We start from the raw sequence: 22,891 nt of genomic DNA, 5'->3' as shown, positions 1-22,891 counted from the left end.
TCTTCTGAATCACAAAGGAGAGTTGCGTTTCAACCGCTTGAAGTTTGACTGTGTTTTTTTAGAAATCATGCCATTGGCTCCTCAGATTACAGGAGCACAGCTGCTTGCACTAGCCTCATTCCTCAGGTTGGACCAATTTTCCTTTACTTGAGCTCCAGGTTGGAGAATTCAAAGAACCCTTGGCTACAATATACCGCTGGACGCCAAACTTCGCGGTTCAAACTATTCACAGGAACAACTGGCATCCAAGCCATGTAAAAGTCAGTGACACAGAGCAGAATGTACAGCATCAAAGCAGCTCATGCACAAGGCGGTGAGCTGTTGAAACTGGGTATACACCAACGTGCGGCCGTCTTGAGCCATATGGGCAGGAGACGTTGCCAAGAAGGTGCGACCACATCCTGCCCCCGTTCCCTCCAATGAGGGCATATAGAGACATTAGACATTTTAACAGGGAAGTCGAGAATCATCAAAGGCTTGGCTCATCCACACCGCCTGTATGACCGGGATTCAGGTCATTTTGAAGCTGGCGGCTAATTCATACACCCAGTCCAGAATCTGATGGCAGTAAAAACCCTCTGATGTTGACTGCAGAACAAAAGTTTTACTAGTTTTGCTGTCTGGCTTCACGGCACGATCACTGAAGCAGAACTCCACATATTCATCTGTTGTTGTTTCCTAAAAACGATTACAGCTGGATGCTTCTCTAACATGACACATGTTATAATTAAGTTTGAGTTGAAGTTGTAATTAAAACTAAGTTATGCACACACATATGCATAGGATTAGATGGGACTGCTGACTGCATCATCACCTCTGGTTGATCATAAATACAGTGCTAAAATGGGTTGACAGACGATTTGTCGACGATGTCACCACTCAAAGGTGGCGTGACGCAGTTCCAGTCTGAAAACCTGCTCCCAGACAGACTGCAAGGTACTTTTCCGCCTGTTTTTTTCAGTGGAAGTATTATTTTTTTCTTCGGTGAGACCTAATGCTTTGGCCATATGCTGGAAGCTGCCGAGAGGACAACAGACCTCAGTGTGCAGACAGACCCCGTCTGCCTCCCCTCTCTCTCCCTTTTCCCTCCAACTCTCTCCCCTATAGGGCCACAAACCGGCCTCTGTGAGAGCCATCAACTGCACCAACGACCAGGGCTGTACTCAAACATCCCCCCACCTCCATTCCCGCCCGAGACACCTTCCGCTCAAATCCACCTCACACTGCCCCTCTCTGTGCTCTCAATCCTACCCCCCAAAACTGGTTTCCCTTGCTGTCTGGTTGAAGCTTGGTGTGCAGAACTGGACTGCCTCATCTATTATACCACCTACTGATAAGTAATAGCCAGAGGTGGAAGAAGTATTCAGATCCTTTACTAAAGTAAAAGTAGTAATCAAAAAGTAATTCATTACAATTAAAAGTCCTGCATTCAAACATTTAAAAGTATTATCAGGAAAAAACATATTTTTAATTTCTGTCCAAAATTAAACTGTCCAGAAGGTAGTTAGTAGTGGCATATATATTTTATATAATTTTTTTTAATTAATGCAATAACGCGTAAGGAGCATTTTAATGTTGCAGCTGGAGGAGATAATTCCCCCTACTTTATATGCTGCTGGGTAGTTCAATCTATAATAATATCTATAACAATGCAAGCAGCTAGTAACCATGGCTGTCAAATACATGTACACGGGAAAAAACAGAACTATATTTTCCTCTAAAAAGAAGTAGATTAGAACTACAAAGTAACAGAAAACTAAAACACTCAAAAAGTTCTTCAGTAATTGAATAAATGCACATAGGAACTTGCTGTTGCCACTGGTGGAAAGTAACTGAGTAAGAAGCTTTACAGGTTTAAAGTAAAGCTGAGGTTTTCATGAAGTATTTGTTTTCATGGTGAGGTTGACTTTAACACAGTGACTAATATGGCTTAAGTCTTGTGTATTCATACTCATTTCACAGAAAGTAATGGGGCTGGTAAGAAACAGAGGGTCAATAAAAGAAAAACCCTTGAGTCATCACCATCATTTAAATTGTAAATAGCTCCGAGCTATCTGCCAGTACGCAAACACATTCCTCATCTTAACCTTGCCACATTGTGAAGGAGAACAGAAACTTTGACACCGATATGTGCATATACTGAATCACCTTTGTGTCATGCCCAATGTACGTCAACGACATAAGGAAACAGACAAAAAGAAAGAGAAAGAAAACATGGGGAAGTGCCTTAATTTGATCAAATATTTGTCCAATCAGCTAGCAAAACAAAATAGTTATCAAATGCATACAAGTGAACACTCAACTCAGTACACACCTGATGGGAAAATACACTAAAAGTGTAAATATCTAAATTTGCTCAGTGACTTTCCTCCAGCAAATTTCACTGTTTGTGAATAACTTTGTAACTTTGCTCTTGGGTCATGTAATTTGCATCATGCCTCAAATTCAAATTGAATGCTTCCTCATTTCAACATGTTCTTCCAAATACTGTTATGTATAATCAAATGTATGTTTTATGTATTAGATTGAGATATTTATTTTTATTATATCATGTATGTGTGCATTTGTGTCTGTATATTCTGATTACTTTTGTACCTGTCAGCACAATAAAAATAAAAAGGTTGTATGCAAAGTGTATTTTTAGATACCTCACTAAAATAAGTGACAACTGTATGACACATTTGATACTGTTTACAGTAATATAACTGTAGGAGAGGGATGTGATGTTTGAAGGAAGTAATCTTTGGAGAACCTATAGTCTGGTGGACATTTACAGTATGTCCAGCCCCGAAACCACACCATCACCATTTGTCTTCTCACACTAACAGCATTCACTTGTGATTATGTCTCTTTATAGTTTACAATTGTGGCATAATCTCCACACCTGTCAAAACAAAAGGCTTCAACAATTATACCAACAAACACACAGCTCATCAGAGGCCTGTTTGACAGCTCCTTCACAATGCACCATGGAGCTGTGTTGGCATGGGCCAGCTTGAGGGATGGGCCGCAGCGAGGTTTATGACTGTGCTGACGTCAATGACATAATTCAAATACTTAACCAGGCTGCATGCTTCCAGCCCTTCGGATCCTGTCCTCTGGCTGCGAGCCTGGAAAACCTGACATGGATTGCAGCTGCGGAGCAGAGTAACCACTGCAGACAGGAGTGGAGCGGACTGACAAATGACTGGTCAAATGTGTTCTTGCTGTCAGTTTGTGGTCAGCTGTCTGTCTGTGTGTCCACCCACCCATCTGTTTAATCATTATTTTAAATGTGACCGAGTACACTTCATCATCAGTAATGATATGTAAAAACCTGTCTCATTGCACAAACAATATAGGCTTAAATAAGAAATCAAGAAATCATCACACTATGAGGTTTGATCACTTTGATCAGAATGATCCCACAGTGTTACCAAATAGCATACTGAAACATGTAATTTCTAAATTTTGGACACAGTTTTCTGCTTTGCTTTGTCCTTACATAAGGCTTCTACAGTATATTTCATGGTGCATGTGTATGCATTCACACACCGACTTGAACATGCACAACTATACATGAACAATCCTGCCCTGAAGTTATTACTCCCTATTTTGTATTAAGCGCAAATTACTGGTGTTTAACATGTGCTATTCTTCCTCTTTATTCTGTCAAAATAACCCGTTCCAGATTAGCCTTTTTCATTACTTCTCTTTCAGGACATGTTGACAAAAAGAGACAAAAGATAAATGAGTAATGCTTATTGCCCCACGCCCTAGGCAGTTTACGCACATAGTCATGTGTCTGTTTAGTTTCTAAGGCTTTAGGAATTATTGTATAGAAAATAATTCACCAAAGAACATATACAGTACATCCTATGAGCTTGACGGGTATCTACATTACAAGTTCCAACAATAACTCCTACAATAGATCTAGAAATTATTTAAAGGAATAGTTCACAGTTACTTACAGTACACTTATTCGCTTTCTTGATGTTAAATTAGAAGATTGATACCACTTCCACAAATGTCTGTTAAAACTACCTGCACCTTTAAAGAATCTCACTTCTGGATTTTTGACAAAGTGTAAATGCAACAATTTGTTGTTTTGTTGTTACACTTCGGTTTTTTGTACTGATTAAACTAATTAGTAACCTTGTTGCTAAGTGAGCCAAGCTATTTGTTTCCCTTGTTTCCAGTCTTTATGCTAAGCTAAGCTAGGCTAACTGGCTGCTTGCTGTAACCTTATAGATAACTGACAGATATGAGAGTGGTACTGATCTTTCCATTTAAGTTTTAAGAAGAAAGTGAAAAGTGAATTTTCCCAAAGGTTGAACTATTCCTTTGAATAAATGTCTTCCTATGACGAGTTCAGTAAAAGAGGTACAGTATATGAAAAAGGTCAACTGTATATGGTGAAACTGTGTGGCATTCATAGTTAAATTTACACAAAACTCCATTAGTTTGTTTTCCTATCATTAGTGTTGTGAGAGGGATATCAATTAGAAGTATGTAGGTCCAATATTAGGCTTCAATCAGAAATGCAATCAAGCATTGTGGAACGCCTACTTGAACTTTTATTTTCTTCATATGGTGAGCCAAATCTAAGGTTAACTAAAGCGTCATACTTCGGCCACCTGGCCCAACTTTGAACAGCGGAGCCTTAAACATTGATTTCTTAAAGACATTGTGTAAACATTAATATCTCAAGGCCAGTCAAAGGGAACATTAGCTCCAAGAACATGAAGCGGTTTCACATCCCCTTATTGTTAAAATGACTAACCCTACATTATGTGACAATATTCATCCAACACTACTAATAACCATCACAGATTAATCACCAGTCATTGGCGGTGAAAGACGTCATGATCAAGGCATAATATATAGAGCAAAGCCTTTAATCTGAATCAGTCAGGGAAGAGGGAGCCCTTTGTTGGCTGCCGGGCTCATGGGACTGCATGTGATGGAGCCAAGATGCTTTGTGAAGCGTAAACTGCAAACTCACATGAGGAAAACTACAATCCCCTCACATTCTGGAGTAAGATGGTTAACCGCGTAGACAGCCTGCAGTGACGCATTTGCAGCTGATTTTTTAATTTACCCCCACACTTTTATGCTTTTAACCCAGTGACTGAGGCCACATTCTGGCTCTTTTTGTTCATTTCATCCAATCTGACCTTTTTTCTGCTTCTCTTATATCGCATCTGATTAAATGCCTCAGAAACTGTCGTCTCTTTCTGACCTTTGCTGTGTTTTCTTTCTTTCCCATCTCACTGCAACAATCTCCCTAGAGCCCACTCTATGTCTGTGTCTGACCTCACCATCTTCCTACAGGAATTCACACTTCTCTTAATTTCTGTGTTTCCCTCTATTTCACTGTGTCCATCTGAGGACACATTTGAGGTACTTAAAGTTTCATAGAGCTCCTAATCAGCCAACTTTGCTAAGCTCATGCCCAGAAAGACGCGTGTACTCTATCCTTTTTTTACAACTATGGATATTGCCTCACTAAACACAGACGCAAAACAGGAAAAATCTGTTCTCCTTTTCCGGTCAAAGAGATGACGAAAACGACACAGAAAGCAGCACAAGGGAGGATATGAGGGCATCTTTCCTTGTGATATTGTTAATTGTTGTAGTCTTCTCCTGAACAATTACTATTATTTACTGTTGTGGCATACTGTATGTTCTTTGTATGCTCAGGAAAAGCAGATGACGGTGATATTCTATAGTGGGACTAGAGCAGGTTGGATGCTGTATTAGAAACACAGGTGTACTGTGTGTCTCATACTGAGGTTTCAAACTCATTAAAACAAGAGTTAATCATACTTGTTTTTCTCATTCCAACTTCCTCACGCATCAACAAACGGGATGGTTTAACTCGTCAGAGATTACTCTGAGTAGGTCAAGGTTTGTAAGAAGTGTGGAGAAGGAAGGACAATAAGAGACTCGTAGTTGTCTTGTATTTTTTCCTGCTGCGGGACGCTCCCAGCTGCCCATCTGTGCCGATAGGAAGTGGAGAGCACCCGTGTGCAGGCCATGCTGACGTCAATCAGGCTTGAAGAACCAGTGCAGCAGGAACCAATATCCCCAACTCCCTTTCTTTCACCCGTACTTTTCTTCCTTCACTTCTACCTTATCTCAATCTCAACCATTAAATCTCTTTACATGCTTCTCACCTTCTTTCTTTTCTTCTGTCCAATAACAACAACGTCAGTGCATTGGAATTTTTGCATTGTTATCAAGTCATAGTTTCCTGTATAAATAACTCAAAAGATTACAGTTTTTATTTGCATGTGTAAACGATAGAAACGTTTCTGCTGGCAGTGTAATTCTGTGTTGACATGGAAATGTTCATTGTTGTTTTTTTTACACTTTGATTTTATCATGTTAGTTGTTGTTGTTTTAGGTTTCCAATTTGAGTCTCGCCTTCTCTCTATTATTGTCTTATTATATAACATTATGTATTATTACCTATAATGCACCTTTTATTTCTTTAATCATGTGTACCTGTATTGAAACAGATCCTATCCCATCTGCCCCGATTGGAAAGCCCTTTGGGTCAACTCCTGTTGTTTTTAAATGTGCTATATAAACAAGAGCAATGATAGCTCCACCTAAAGCCCATGCACACTTATAAAGCATCTGCATGTTGAAGACTGAATATGAAATGGGAATGTGTGCTGTGTTAGCACAGTCTATTTTATTGCCTGCACAGGAATGAGACTGTAGTAACTTGCTGTACTGTATGCCACTTGCTATTCATTCAAGTTATAAAAGTTGTTTACAACTGTGCACATTCTAGTTACATGCAAGTCAAATTTTATTTTTTATTATTTTGTATCTTTCAAATCCTGTAACAGCCAGACTTAACTTTTGACTTCTTCGAAACTCTTCTTCGAAACTACCACAACAAAAATTGCATTGCTCATTGCAGGCTGATGGGACTTACCTGACAGACAGACTTTGGTGAGAGAAGGCTGATTCGCAGCAGGAGACCTCCTGCAACCAGTGAAAAACAAGTCAGTAACTTTTAAAATCAGATTTGTAATAAATAGTTGCCTATTTATTATTTCACAGTGTGATTTGATTTACGCAGGAGTTATTGTTGCCACAACAGAAAAACAAAACAGATGCTCCCTCATTTCAGGTCAGATTTTCTACCATGTGACATTGTCACGTTTAATTTAGTTTTGTCTCACAGTGACCCCTCTCTCTGAAGGTTGTATTGACTCTGTGTCCACCTCTGGCAACCCTGATGCAACTGCAGCAGCCACTGACCAACCCTGATGCAACTGCAGCAGCCACTGACCTGGTTCAGTGATCAGCGAGAGCTTTTATGCACTCAAATGAGATGAGGTTTGCCCCTTTTCCACCAAAAATTGATTAAAATGTCACTGTATGCTGCTGCTGCTGCTGCTGCTGCTGCAAACCAGCTTTCACATTAAAAGCACATCTCTTTCTGGATGTCTGAATCTATACTTTGTTTAATGTGAGTGCTCCCTTCATGAGACAATGGCACTAGAAACGTTTTTGATGCATTAGCGCCCCCAAGTGGAGTGTGTTGGCATCATGAATTGTAGCCTCTAAACGTGTTCCTGAAAGCTAAAATCCACATGCAAAAAAAAAAATGTTGTGGTTTTTTGCCAAGGATTTCTATCAACTTACAAATAATAAAAAAAAAACACCCAGTACACAAACCTACATTGCATATAAAGACATTCTACATCTTGTAATCACACCCACTAAAACACAAGCAGATACTATAATACAATTATGAGATGACTTACCTATTGGATGCACATTGTACATTTGTCAAGGTGGTGAAATTGTTCCTGACAGTCCGAAGGCTTGCAAGTACCTTGAAAAGCAAAACAAGAAAAATAGGATGATGAGAAGAAGAAGCCACACGTGGCCAAGGTTGGGTTGAAGTATGAGAAATATCAGCATGAAAATATAAAGAAATATCTGAAGATATAGGCTGAGATTACTAATTGTTGAGTAATTTAGAATTGTTAAAAAACAGTGGATTTGGTACAGTCTTTGCAGCTGCCTCTCAATGTTGAATGGTGCCTGTCAGTCCCAATCCCACCCAAAATCAGCACTATGAAATCATTAACATTTAGGAATTACTGATACTGCATTAGGTTGAATTCAGCACGTTCAGGAACCTGGATTTTTTCTTACATATGTTTTAATATATAGGTAAGGTAGGAAACTATAGCTTCTGCATTCATTAGGCTGCAATCCGAATGAGTGCACCTTCTGTGCCGCAGCATGAAGTATCTACTATCTTCCAAGTTTCAATCATCACATCATCAGAACAAGCAGAACCCTTGCCATGCCTACTAAATGCCACAAGGGGGCTAAGAGTTGACTCATGCCTGAGTAAATGAGTTACTTTCTGGATCCATGAGATGCTTAACATCTTAAAAGCCCTTGGGTGTTTGCCAAAGATCTATTTATAATGAGTTCTTACCTGAGCAAATGGAGTCACAATCATGTCCTCTCCATGCCTGAAATGGGATGGGATTTGAAAACTATTGAATACACATACACAGTTGACAACAGTCTCTGTCAATAATCATTTCAACTCACAGTTCTCCAACAATGGAAGAGTTTCGAGACAAGGACTTTGGCGATAGTTCGTAGTCGCTGTCAGAGCGGTACAGGAAGGACTCCCGGCGCTGGCCATGGCTCGCCAGGTTGGGATGTAGGACCAGACCAGAACCCGGAGATGCCAGCAGGTCTGAAGGACTGCAGCACAATGATGGACCATTTCCCCCTTCAAAGCTAAGAGATAAACAGTAATCAGTTACATTTGAGAGGAGCTGAAAAAAACATATTCCTTTTGTCTTTAGAGAGCATGTACTGTATATTATTCAATGAAATCAGTGAATGGTTCTTGTTTTTTCCCCTAGAGTGTTTTTTTTTTTTTAATCATTACCTTTATGGAGTCTATATCTGATCAATCTAATAATTTACACTGACTATCAAATCACCGTCATAGTACTTTCAATAAGCCGCCAGTAAGTACTGGCTTGCGCAATATCTTCACAAATCCCATCCAGGAAAGAGATGGTTGCATAAACTCTAAAATGATTACTCACCTATCCATCCATGGCCTAAAAACCAAACTACTGTGCTCATTAAATTAGTATGTTTTGCTGGTCAGTGAGAGAAGGGGTTGTTTTATTGTAAACTGTCTAACTGGAAAACTGTCCATGACACCTCCTCCCATTCATCCCCACTCAAGAGCAGCAAACAAGCAAAGAGAGAGATTAGCTCCTTATCGTGTTATGTCGAGCATTATGTGTGTTTTTTTTTATTTAGCCTTGTTTTGTTTTATAGTGACAGATACACTCAACCATATCCAGTGGAATTATTGTAAATTGTAGTGTCTTTATCTACCTCGTCAGGGAGTGCAAATGGTAAGTACAGTAGTTTAATCTGGAACAAGTATCTCCTCTCATTGTTTGAGATGAATGTTTTTGCACATAGTCCTTGACAAATCTAGAATGAAAAGAAAAACATGGAAAGTCTAATGCAACCTATAATCAAATAGTTTATGTTTAATGCTTGTCCCTGACCTTGAAAATTTACATCCAATACGGTCCAATAGAAAAAGAAATAGAAAACAGAACAAAAAAGTGGAAGTCCAAACAATGAATTCATCAAGAAAAGAAGAAATGCTCAGAGCAAAAGCAAATCAACAAGCAGCCGACTGCCATTTGATTTGTGTCAAAAAATGCAAACATCTACAGTCTACCTACCCAGCATGTTTGCTGATGCCACAGCGAAACCACCAGCACAGACGGATATAAATCGGTTTGTCCCCATTGAGTGGGTGCAGGAGTAAAGGACAAGCTATTGTGTAACCAGATGATCAGGTCAGATGGACCGGAGTTTAGACTAAAAGGTCAAAGTATCAATGCCTCGCAGGACCAACAGATGCCACAAATCATAAATCACTCTTGCTAAGTCCTGAGTTTAGCTTGGATATAAGACACATTACTGTAACATTTCATTTCTTCGTCCAGTTGCAGTAGAAAAGTTAACATTTTATAGCTTTCACAAACACACTCAGTACTCAACCAGCCCCTATAAAATCTATCTTGTAATGGACTGTCTGTCCAGGTCACTTCATCATTTTCCCTACATTGACCCCCCTCCACCCCCCACACTCCCCTCCCCCACCCGCCTGTCATTCCTGCGACATGTGGGATTAACCAGGCACATATCCCACTGAGATGCTCTCAGTCCCACACCTCTGCCAGTAAAGCTCAGATTAATGTAAAATCTGCAAACTCTGATTACGCACGGGGAGAGCAATAAACGTCTGTGTTGCACTTGGCGTCATCCAAATCCCAACTTCACACAACATTAACAGCATGCTTTACCGGCAGCAATCTAGTCTCTTAATCTGACACAAGCAGGAATCCACAGTATGTCAACAACGCAACATTTCTGTAGATCCTGATCATAGAAACGGTAAAGATCACAGCATTAGTCTGATACAATAAATCAAAATAAAACTCAGATTTTTTTGCTTTTTTTGGAAACAATTTGTTTTGGCAATGTACTGTAAAGTCTGAATTTCAATCAATCTACCAATAATGCATTCATTCTACAACATCTACAGTAGACACATGTAAAGAGCAAAGAAAGACATAAAAGGCTCCAAATACTCAAGTAGACAGTCTAGATTAACAGTGTTGCTCAATAACATATTTTCAAAAGAGAAAAAGACAGAAATATTTTGAAAGACTAAAGAATCACCTGGGAGCCGAGAGGTGTACACTACTGACCACTTCCTCGCTGAAGTCAAAGTGCCCAACCCTGCACCTAGGGGACCTCCGCAGCATTCTTCTCTCCCTTCCACCTACTCCCTTCTCATTAGGCAACAAAAAAACCAGATACTGTGGCTGCTCACTCAAACACACACACACACACACACACACACACACACACACACACACACACCGACAGACAGACCCCTTTTCTGTGCAGTAACAGGCCACGTGCTGGAATAACGTAGGTTTGGCAGACGCTAACAGGCAGATCTGGGCTGGAACTCTCGCAGTTGCTCTGTTTATCTGACCGCCTGTCCTTTTCCCCTCTATATTATACCACTGCAGATTAGTCAGTGCGGTCATCTTCCCACCCACCCTTCCCTTGTCTACCTATGATGTCCTATAAAAACATATGCTAGAGAGTTTATATAAAAAAAGGGAGGTATTAAAGTGGAAAATCCAGATTTTTATTTGTCAAGTTAGAAACTGTCACTTATGCCCAAATGGTGTAATGTAGATATTTACCAGGGGGGAAAAATATCTGTTTGCACAGAACAACGGAGAGCCCCTTTCTACCTTGGTTATGGTTTTCAGGTCACATCACATCTACTTAAAATCCGAATCACCACAATAACAGACCATTTCAGGCAACACACTGACCTTTTCACATTTGCAAGTCTCTTTATGTACTATGAAGCCAATTCACCAAGGTTTATTTTCCTCTATTAGGAATTAAAACAGCATTATCAGGAACACAGGGAGAGGAGAGGAGGGCTGAGATGGTCAGAAGAGAGACTGTTAGTAGAGTAGAGGTGTGTGGGACAAGGTTCCCAAGATGTTGCTGAGAGATATTACAGTCCAACATGATCGGCAAAAACATGTGAAGCACTTATTGTCCTGTTTAACAGCCTGACTCTAAGCGTTTGAGATTTCAGTGACAATATCTTAAATTAGGACAGACAGGATTTGACTTCTTTGTCAGAATGCTATCCTTACAAAATTACCAAATGTAACCTATAAAAATAATGGACTAGTTCTGTCAGAAGACAGTGTATCCAAGTATAAGAAAACATAAGTGTTAATTCAACACAATGTCAGTGTTTATATATTGTACGTCCAAATAAGTAGAGTTTATTTAGCAGTAGAGACTCAATAGGCTGAAAGCAACCCTCCCCTGACAGTGTGACATTTGGAAGACTGAGAAGAACCAGAGCCTCGCATTAGCATCTGACTGGAAACAGAAAAAAAGAAACAGGCTGGCTTTCTTAACTTAGACCACTAAATATATATTTTCAAAAACCCCAAACTGCACACACTGTATCCAGAGAACAAACAAAGTAATTATGAGCACTAATGATGCACATTTATTCATGCAAAGGTCAAAGAAGACATCTCTCTTCAGCACAGCACATAGCAGATGAAAAACACTTGGCACTATGCTCAGCTTGTACGTTTTAATGTTTCAACAATACACACATTTAATATAAGGGATAATGTAGAGCGAGCAGATCATTATTGCAAATTAGAACCTTGTTAGGCTGATGCAGGACGGGGTCTTTAATCAGCCTGAAGGGGTTCAATTTGCAATAATGATTGGCTTGCTCTACATTATCCCGCTTATTACACGGCTTATTACATGGCTTATTACACGGCTACTCATACTGAGGTAACCCACTGATGACGCCAGCGTTCCGGTCGGGTCGGTCAACTTTACCACTGATGAGCACGGCTCTCCAGTGGAAGCCAGGTCGCCCCATTGTGGGCTAAACACGGAGCTAAGTAATGCTGTATGTGGTATGACCTCTGTATGAGCAGAAATAATTATTTAAAAACAATATATAAAAATATTCATATAAAAAATTGCCCGCCAGAGTCTATGATCAAAACTCCATCCATGGCAATGGTCTGTTATACAGAAACAGCAGACCACAGAATGCTGTGATTGGCCAATCAGAATCAAGTTTTCAACCAAGCCGTGTGATAAGATGAAAAAATGTCATCATCTTTCACACATTTCAACACATAAAGAAGAGTAGAACTGTAGCAGCACAAGATTCTGGATGAGATTTAGTCTTTATTTGTCAAAACTGCCAAACTACTGTAATTCTACTACAACTGCTACTACTACTCTGTAGGCCTACGACATATATTCTCCTGAACTCTAACTCACCCTGGAGCAGGGCCATTTTTTTGGCAACTTGAAATAAACTACTGCTAAATAAGGGTCTGTGTGAGTTACTGTAATAAATAAATAACCATGCATCTGCTGCAGCTCTTTAAGAACACAATAAATAAACAGAGTTGACACATCGCCGTCGCTACCATTCACACATCACACACCAAGCAAATTCTTACCAGGTATTTGCTACAGTGAAGCGCCTGTATCGACGGAGATGCTTGTTTACCACCTGCTTGCGAAAGCATCTCGGTGAGCTGTGTGGCGACGGTTTCTGGCCAGGATTAACAGCAACAGCGCTGCAGTCTGCCTGGTCCGACCTGAGCTCCCTGTTCTCTCCCCTGGCTTCCATTAGTGCAGCTGCTTTACAACCAAGTCTGAGGCAAGAAGAGTGCCGGCACTTTCCTGGTGTTTAAAAGCTACAGTACGGCCTTCAAGAAACCTTTCTCACTGGTTTGAATGTGATAAAGAATAAGGAGTTGTTGTTTTGTAATAAGGTGCCAAAAAAACATATTGAAGAAAAGATAATCCTGAGATCAAATGATTCACGATACTGCACTATATTCACTCAAATACTCAGAAGAATGTGACACTTGAGTTTATAAATATTTGGATTTGTAGATATCTCCCCACCCCCCCCCTGCAATATTTATAATGCAAATGCAAATCCAAAACAACATCATCAACAGGCTGATTGGCTAATCAACAACAGCTGGAAAATAACACTAAAAGTCATGGAGAGTCCACAGTGATGTGCAATAACAGAGCAAAACTTTTCCAGCTCCTGACCTTTAATCCAGATAAATGCAACCCATGCTTTTCAGAATCAGTAGAGCAGAGTATGACGGTTATAGAGATAAAAGCAACTTACAATACATCTCTGAAGAGAGCCCATAATCATCTGTAATTTAGTGGGGTGAGTCACAGGAGGTTCAAAGAAAAGGGAGTATGTGGCAAATTGCCATTCAATAATTAAGTAGTAGCCATAATAAAAACTCTTTTTCTATACATATAACAGCAGCCCAGTGTATTCTGCCTCTGAGGTAGACACAACAATAACGGTGTATTTAATTTAATTACTGCCAAATTATTTTGTACTATCTGATGCCTTAGAATTTGTGTTTCTCTCCAGAGCACAGGATTACAGTTATCACTGTAAGAAACAACTAAAAGTAAGAAGAAAACAAGGTGTTGAAAACCTTGTGGCGAACCAAAATAAAAAAAATAATATACTGTATATATATATATATATATATATATATATAAATGCCACGGCCAACTTTACTTTATTTGCTAATCTAATGTCGAAAGCAGATGGGAGAAAACACCAGCCTCCCACTGTTACCAACACACAACAAAATACAAACTAAAAACTAAGAAGAAAAAGCGGAGAATGTGGTTATTATAATTCTCCACACACAACACATAATATGAGTAATATACTGTATAACATGGTGGCATTTCTTCTATATAAAAACTGCGTCATAAACATGGTATCCCAGTGATGATCCTTACCTGTCAGGGTCAGCCTCTGTGATGTCGATGCGGGGCAGAGAGGAGATGGGCAGACTTGTGGGTCTGGTCCGGGTCACTGGATCTTCTTCAGGTGTTAGCGGCCTGCCCCTGTCCCTCTCCTTTTCCGCCTGTCGCCATGACAACGGAGGCAGCTGCAGGTTGCCAGAAAACCGCCTGTGGACTTTGCACACCTCTACCCCGAGTGTGCTGCCTGTGGAAAATTGGCCAACAGGAGGATCCTTATTCTCCTGAGTACGAAAAAAAAATAAAAGACAAAAATGACAATTTCATGGGTTAGATTTCCATGAAATTGGCTCATAATATTCCCTCTGGGTAGGCTTTGTGGTGAATAAACATGAAGAAAATATGGGTGAAATGTTTTTGTGCTAATGATAGTGGCACAAAAACAACAAGATTAAACATAAACAAGTATTCTCATATAACGATTTAATATATACCCTATAGAGCAAAAGCCAAAAAGTAAAGCAATGAAAAGGAAATTAATGAAAGGAAAATCAAGAATGAAGTAATTTATAATATAAAGGATTTGGGGGTAAAACAGGAGAGATTTACGAGACTAATTCAGCACACATAAACCAAAATTTTCTGCAGCAACTCAAAGTACAAATGTTTTAACAAACTAAACTATCCTGCACATATCCCTGAAGTGCCCAGTGTATATTGGATGCATTTATGTTTTATGCTTTTAACAACACAGAGACAAATTAACCGTTTGATCAAAGCCTTGACACCAGACCCTTGACACTTGAGCTGCCAATTGACATTTTGATGAAGCAGTCCTGAATATAGATTGTGTGTTTTATGTGTCTGGTTGAGTGTGAAGGTTCCGGTAAGGAGCCCTGGGTGCTTTCACTGTAATGACGGGTTGTAAACAAGCCAGGGCACTGAGGAAACAGAGGCAGGCTGCCAGAACTCATTCTGCATACATCACCCTCCACTTTATGTTCACTGCGCGAAAGTGTAAATGAATCTTGGCGACAGGTTTTAAATAAACAAGGGAGATGAGGCGGCACGATGATGCCGGGGGAGGGGAGGGTGTGGTGGAATGATAGAGTCGAGGAATTCCTTGAACATGACTTTGGCAAACAAGAAAACATTGGTCCATTTTTGTATGTGGCGCAGGAGATGATGAAGACGAGTGTGAAAGAAAAAGGTCAAACTAGTTATTCTCTTGATTGACAGTATTAACCTAAATGCAGTTACTTGTTGTACGTAGATACTATAGCCCGACCGAGACTGGATTTTTGAGACCATTGCTAATATGCTTACTTATAAGTTCAAAAAAAAAATAAAAAATATATCGGCCGATAGTTATTTTTTTTAAACATTGAAAAATTAACGTATCAGTGCTCTCTACTGGACAAACTATGTAATGATGCTCTGTACAGCAATTCCTTATTACTGTTACTTATAATACACCCGTACTTATATATCTGCAATTTGATATATTGGTCCTGGCCGATTAATTGGTCTAGCTCTAGTAGGTACCAAGGTTAATAATTATTTTCATTATAGATTGCTTTTCGGAGTAGCTTTTCAAATTACTATTTCCTTAAGCCCAAGGTGATGTCTTCAAATGTCTTGTTTTGTCAGATCAGCAGTCCAAAACCTAAAGGTATTCAATTTACTATCATAGAAGACTGAAAAAAACCAGCAAAGCCTTACATTTGAAAAGCTGATTGTTTTGATTCTGTTTTTTTTTTTATTCATTAATTAAACAACCAATTGCTTCAGCTCTAGTAATCAAACAGCTGCTAAAAATAAAAAATAAGGAATAGTAGCATATACCTAAGCTTGGTAACAAGTCAAAAGGACCACTGTGAAAGCACATGAACATCTGTCTTGTTGAGGTGATGCATCCAAAACACTGTGACCGTAAATTACATCTCCCAAGGGGTTGACAGCACTGATTCTGCTCCCAAAATGTCCTCTTTATTGCATCAAGAAAAGTATGTTCCAAGTCCAAATTGGCTCTTCAAAGAGGACAGAGTGATCCTCTCTGAGATTTGGAAATGACTGAGTCCTGTGAGAGATGAAGGTCAAAAGGAAAAATGCTAAAATTCTAATTAATGAGAGAAGTAAGGTAGATAGAGTGATGTCACATGATGAGAGCCAACAGTGACCTAAGAAATAAAAACAACAGATGGAAAGAGGAAGTCATCCCACCTTCTCTTTCCAGTGAAAGTGACGGACAGTAATGGCAAGGACACTCCATTTGGGAAGCAAAAACGAAAACATGAAATAGACAGCAAACTGGTGAATAGGGAAAGTTTTTGAATAAGAGGGGAAGACAGATCGGACGCTTGAGACAGTTAGAAACCACAGACAGGCGTGTGTCTGCCTTTCTTTCTGATTGTCCATTAATAAAGCTCTGCTGGCTCCCCTGCTCCTTCTAGGAAATGCAATTTGTCTGATATATTGTGCCTGTCTTTTTAAGATAGATTCTTCCTGTCCTGGGAAAAAAGGGTGAAAATTAAATCTGGCAAAACATTACTCTGTTCCGACGACTCTGATCTGGAGCCATTTCCACTTACACAATCACTCTTGTCAAACAAACGTTATAATCAGACATCTAAATCTTGTCAATATGTCACAGTGCCATTGCTGGTTTACTGCCAAATCATGTATCAATTGTGTATTGATCGCACCTCTCACATTTGGGCATGTCATTTCAGTTCTTTATTGATCCCACATCTGTGGTCGAAATGGCACTTGGAAGTGGAAATACTGCTAATTCACTTTGAGTGTATATAAGCCGGGAGTAGGATAAGGATGTTGAGAATTTCAGAATTCAAAACAACAGTAAATTTAGAAAGCTGGATATATCATATGTGCCTGAACATGGTAATAAAAGGACAGGAACTGAGATGAAAGGTAAAACAATGAGTCTGAAACAGAGGGAGTGTATCGCCAGTGTCAAACAGAGGTGGAGTGGGTGTTTTCTCGATGAAGATGAAAGGCCTTTCTTGGCTGCAGAGTCCAAACAACTCCACTGTTCTCTGGGATGCTTCCAAAAAGCCTTTTTGAACAAGGTGGTATAAATGAGACAGCTTTAGGAGTGAAGTTCTAACAGCATGACCTGATGAAGTGCCTGATTTTTTTTTTATCTAGGAGCCAAAGAGACAAAAAGAGAGACTACTTTAATTATTAAGGAAGTATGGAATCAGAATGGAAGGCGGCAGATTGACACTCGAGGGTGTTGAGGTGTAGAATGGCAGATATTTATACAGAATCACATTTCACTTTTCTGTGAAATGAAGAAAAATGACTTGAAAATGAGCTTCTACTGTATAACCACGATGAAATACATACATATAATTTAACTACTAATTCAATGATATTTGCATCTTGAACTATGTTACATTAGCATTGTCATTTTATATGATTTTTGATAAGTTTTTGATTGTCTGCTTGTGTGTAACATCTTAATGTCACACACTGAATGCATGTTAATGAACTGTGTAAACACCAAGGGCAATGATAGAAATATGTCCAGTCCTTAATTGTTTTCAGTAACTATGCTGCCATTGGCAATGTGGCTTTAGCTTTCATTTCAGTATTGTTGTTATTATTATCATCTCATCATGCGTTTGGTCGTGTGTGTGTGTACCTTTGTCTCTCACTGTCCACAGCTAATCTTGAATACTACTGTACGCATCAGCCTAATATTTTTTGTGCACATTTATGACTGTATGCTCAAGGATCTCTTGTGGTTGCGGTGGTCATTTAAAACATTTAATAATGCCAGCTGCTGAAATGCCTTTGTCAGTTAACTCACCACTGGCGATACACTCGGCAACTTTTTGGTCAATATGACAGGGCGATGTTGCCAACAGGAATTAATGCTGAATGCCTCTGTACATTTTGCACTTGATGACGGTATAAAACAGAGCAATTGTTTTTGTGTGTGTGTGTGTGAATTACTGCAACCATGAGAGGTCCTTGAGCTTACAAAAATGTGCACAAAAAATATTAGGCTGATGGCATCGACCCACAACCCGCGGGTTGGCCAGGAGTTCAGGCGGGCGGGTCAAAAAGTGAAACAGCAGCATTCCGAGTAAGTTATTCATAACTTACAGAAACATTTTGTGCAATAGTCCACCCTCTCTTCCCCTCACTCTGTCTCTCTCTCTCTCACACACACACACACACACACGCACGAGAGCGCCACAGGACAGATACACACAAGAATGCATGATTCCCTCCACGCTTACACATGGCGGATGGCAGGGATAATAACGAACAAGTCTTTTTCAGTAACGGTAATTTAGTTACTTAATTTAAAAAAAGAATGCTTTAGAGTACTAGTTACTGCCAAAAGTAACAGAGTTACTGAGACACATTAGTCCCAATCCTGTTTGTCAATAAACCAAATAAACAACAACAACAAAAAACACTGACATATAAATTGGTACTGTTTTTCCCTGGTGCTATTACAGTGCCTCTCATATATCTTTAGGTTTGGGAAATACTCTACAGGAGCTATTGAGGAGCATTACAGCTATTGAAAGTAGTATTACTATATATTTCAGTACACTGAAATACAGAAATATTAAAAACTATAAAGAAGCCGAGTCGGGTATGGCTGCAGCCTGCAACTTCACAAAACACATGCAAATTAAGAAAACAACTTCATTCATTTGACAACTGATGCAGTTTTAAATGGTCCCTTCAATTTTTACTTTGTTTTTATGATTTCAGAAAGAAGGATGTTAACCAATATTTTATTATAACCCTAATTTTTCTTGTTGCCTGGCTGGTGCCGTGCCCGAGCTTCGACTTTTCAAAATAAAAGCTTGCGTCTGGTCCGCTCTTCTTCCTTTGGTGTTTTGGATGTTTTTGAACTAAACAGTAGGCTTATGGCAATCATGCTAATGAAACTGGCTGGTTTACTAAACAGGGAGGGACTATAAATCCTGTCTGTTTTTTGTATTTCAAGAGCGAATTGCTCCACAATAGGAATGCAGATTGATCACTTATTTTGTTGTACAATCACAAATTATTGACACTTCAGTGAGGAGGCATAAACAAAGGTCAACGTTAACGCTTTTTAAAGTTTTGACCACGAGTTTACAGCGTCTCTGCTGATTGAGTATCACCTGTGACCTGAGCGAGACACACCCACCAAACGAGAAATTAAACAAACAAACGTTTGTGTATTTGGGTTGTTCCACCTAGCTGCTCCTTGAGGTCTGGAGAACTTCCATTGTGTAATCTTGCAGTTTTTTTTGTTGCATTTGTTTGCGGGTTTGTGCTTGTGTTTTTATTTGGTTGTGTTGTGTTGTGTTTGTGTATTTGCAGCGCTGTTTTGTATTTGGTTGTGAATGTATTTGCAGCGCATGTATTTGTTGTCAAATGAATGTGTTGTGTGTATTTGTTTTTCTTAATTTCAAATGAATGAAGTTGTTTTCTTAATTTCCATGTGTTTTGTGAAGTTGCAGGGCGTTTGCCCGTGTAGGCCACCGTACAGATCCCCTTCTAATGGGAGGCATGACAACATTTTTTATTGTAGCCTGCCTTCTGTGTTCTCATATTGTATAATTGTAAATGTGTATTATTTTTAGTATTACATGTGGGTGGCTTCATTGTTGAGCTAAATCTTTTTCACCTGGCATACGTTTTGATGTTATGCTTATTATGAATTTGCAAATAAAGCATTAATAAAAAAAAAGAAAATTGTAAAGTCATCGTAGCATGAGACAGAGGTCTCCAGGCTGCAGCCATACACTCTTGAAGAAGCCTGCACATACATACCCAGTAGATTGAATAAGCATTTAGGTGCTGGCCTTTTGAAAAATGTGTCTGCCATTACCTAAATTACTGCTAGTATGAAAGTAAATATTACCATTGATAATTCCTGACATTAATAGACATTATACTGGATTAAGTGGTGTATTTTCTCTATTAGCAGTGAACAAATTAACACCATTAGATGCGTTTTCCTATATTTTTATTATGATAAATATTCAGTAACTAGCCAGTCCGGAATTCTAGGGGGGGTTGGAGGGTGATGGAGGCCAGTCACAGCAGGAAAACTTTCATCATCCAGGATGCAGCTTGGCCTCGGAGCTCCTGTTGGACAATGTCAACGTAAATGATCTGGCCTGCCTGCCCAGTCATAAACACCAGTGGCGTGGAGGATAAACAGATGGGCCTCTCTGTCGGATTTCTGTCCTTCCTCCTCATGTTTCCACTCAGTCCATGCCCTAAATGTCTCCTGGTGTGAGCTGTCTTTTAACACCTTTCCTCCTCCTCCTCCTCCCCCTCTGCCTCCGTGTCAATGCTGCATCACTCCTCAACTCTCTGTCTCTATCATCTTCCTAACTCTCTCTCTCTCTCACGCACAGACACACACAACACACTGGCCTTCACCCCCAAGTCTCTGTTCCAAAACACACACACACACACACACACACACACACACACACACACACACACACACACACACACACTAACACACACACACACACACACACACACACACACACACACACACACACACACACCAATCTCGCTCTCTGCAGCATGTCCTGCTGGATAGCGGTCTGTTGTGTACAGTACAGTCATCTGTTTATGAGTCACCGACCACCGCACAAACATACTGCACCTTGCTGCCTTAGTGTATTCTCACTAGAGCTCAGTGTATCTTTGTTTGGGAAGAAACATTACACAATTTATAGCAACTGTGCAAACTGCAGAATTAGGCTGTAAACTTTAGAGGCAAGATGCGGAATTTCAGATAAAATGAAATCACGAGTGGATGTGTACTGAATGCATGGATGGATTCACAGTTGCACAAATGGATGGTTGGGATGAGCAATACTTACATCGCCTGGTGTAAGCCCCTGTGCACTCCTGCTTTTCTTCATCCTGCTGGGATGTTTAGCCAGACTCACTCTCTCTCTCTCCGCGTCTCTGATCCTCTCTCCAAAAACGCAGCTCTTTTCTGCTTCTCCTGCTCTGGGCAGCCTCACCAGTACGCCTGCACATGGGAGGCAGACAGAAGGGGAGAGCAATGATAAAGTAGCCAGTTCCAAAAGTTATACTGCCTGCCTCCCTCACAGTGGACATCAAGTCTGAAATTAGTGTCAGAGTTGCTTTGACTTGGTAATGCAATTCTGTGTCCAGAACGTTGACAAGTCTCTATACACTGTGTTGCGTTACGGACTGCAATACACAACTTTGACTAAAAAGCAGACATTATATGAACTGTAATGGATTACCTATCTCAGCAGTTACAAGTTTGTACAATAAGACATTCATACTGTAGTAAATGGAAATATACAGTGAAGGCAGAAAAAACACAGTAAAAGGTATAAAACAGAACTGTATGATTGGGCTGTAGCAATAAAAAAGTGAGCATGTTAGCATGCTGGCATCAGTATTTAATTTAAAGCACCACTCCAACAGAGACTTAGTATGGCTGTAAACTCTGTCTTGTGTCTACAAAACCTTTTTTTCCATTTAAAAAATAAGCCAAACTTCTTAAATGTTAAATAAAAAAGCAGCTGTACAAAAATGTTGCCTAAAGAAATAAATTAGTAGGATAATAAATCTTACAAATTAGGACTAGACATTTTATGTCAGCTTTCAGTATTTAATACTCTGTGATTCACACACAGTTTGGTTGGTACAAAACTAATTGAGGTTCAGCTTTGTGGCTACGTGTAATGTTAAAGCTATAGTGCGTAGTTTCTGTCTCCTCCATGAGGAATTCTAAGTAATGACAACAAAACTGTCGGCGCATCCACATGAAACAAGCCTTCCGTGATCGCACCGCCCCTACCCCTCCTCCACGCAGTTGCTTGTAGCCAGATTAAAAAAAACTTAAAGGACTCGTCAGAAGATATAATTATCTTCACTCAAGTTTCTGCACGGGAAAGACGCCGAACGACAATCTTCTGAACATAGACATACTGAGAAATACAGAGAGAATTGTGTGGAGCTGATAGTCTTAATTAGCTTTGTAGCAACTCATTTGGCAATGGCTTAAATCTAACGGACGTTCATTAATATCAAAAAGTTACGCACTAAAGCTTTAAATATATGCAATTTGTAGTAAATGTGCTAAAAAAAACTTACAAAAACAATGTACCGGTAACTTTAACCCTGGTATGTATTAATGCATAAAATACACTCTGTGATAATGGTTCTGTGAAAAAAGGTTGTTATGTGATAGGGTGCATGGTGTGTGTGCCTGAAGGTCTGTTAGTCCAGTCCCATCTTTCAGCCTGTTTGGAATGCAGTGACTGTACACTCATCAATAATAGAAAGACACCAGCTGGTAGAACACCACCAAAAGGCAGACATGAGTGACTAATCTTTGTGACAAAAATGAATCGATATTTTCCATGTCACTATTGATCACCTTCCACCCCCATGTTCCACCTCACATCACCACTTATTT

The 22,891-nt window shown here is 39.6% G+C and overlaps 1 protein-coding gene across 3 annotated transcripts in view; it reads right to left on the bottom strand.

Annotated features, from left to right (window-relative positions):
* Window positions 1-22,891, bottom strand: part of LOC114564799 (cAMP-specific 3',5'-cyclic phosphodiesterase 4B) — a 52,476-nt gene that overhangs the window by 16,705 nt on the left and 12,880 nt on the right. For all 3 annotated transcript variants that reach the window (XM_028592368.1, XM_028592369.1, XM_028592370.1), the window contains 6 exons: window positions 21,312-21,466; window positions 14,464-14,711; window positions 8,578-8,772; window positions 8,459-8,495; window positions 7,770-7,840; window positions 6,932-6,981 (listed from right to left, as the gene is read on the bottom strand). In XM_028592368.1, the coding sequence (XP_028448169.1) occupies window positions 6,932-6,981; window positions 7,770-7,840; window positions 8,459-8,495; window positions 8,578-8,772; window positions 14,464-14,711; window positions 21,312-21,353 (643 nt within the window). In that variant the 5' untranslated portion in view covers window positions 21,354-21,466. The remainder of the gene's footprint in view (window positions 1-6,931; window positions 6,982-7,769; window positions 7,841-8,458; window positions 8,496-8,577; window positions 8,773-14,463; window positions 14,712-21,311; window positions 21,467-22,891) is intronic.

This window comes from Perca flavescens, chromosome 12 (assembly GCF_004354835.1).
Source record: "Perca flavescens isolate YP-PL-M2 chromosome 12, PFLA_1.0, whole genome shotgun sequence".
Classification (NCBI taxonomy): Eukaryota; Metazoa; Chordata; class Actinopteri; order Perciformes; family Percidae; genus Perca; species Perca flavescens.
The sequence above is the reverse complement of the archived record's forward strand: the minus strand, read 5'-3'. Positions and strand labels throughout refer to the sequence as shown.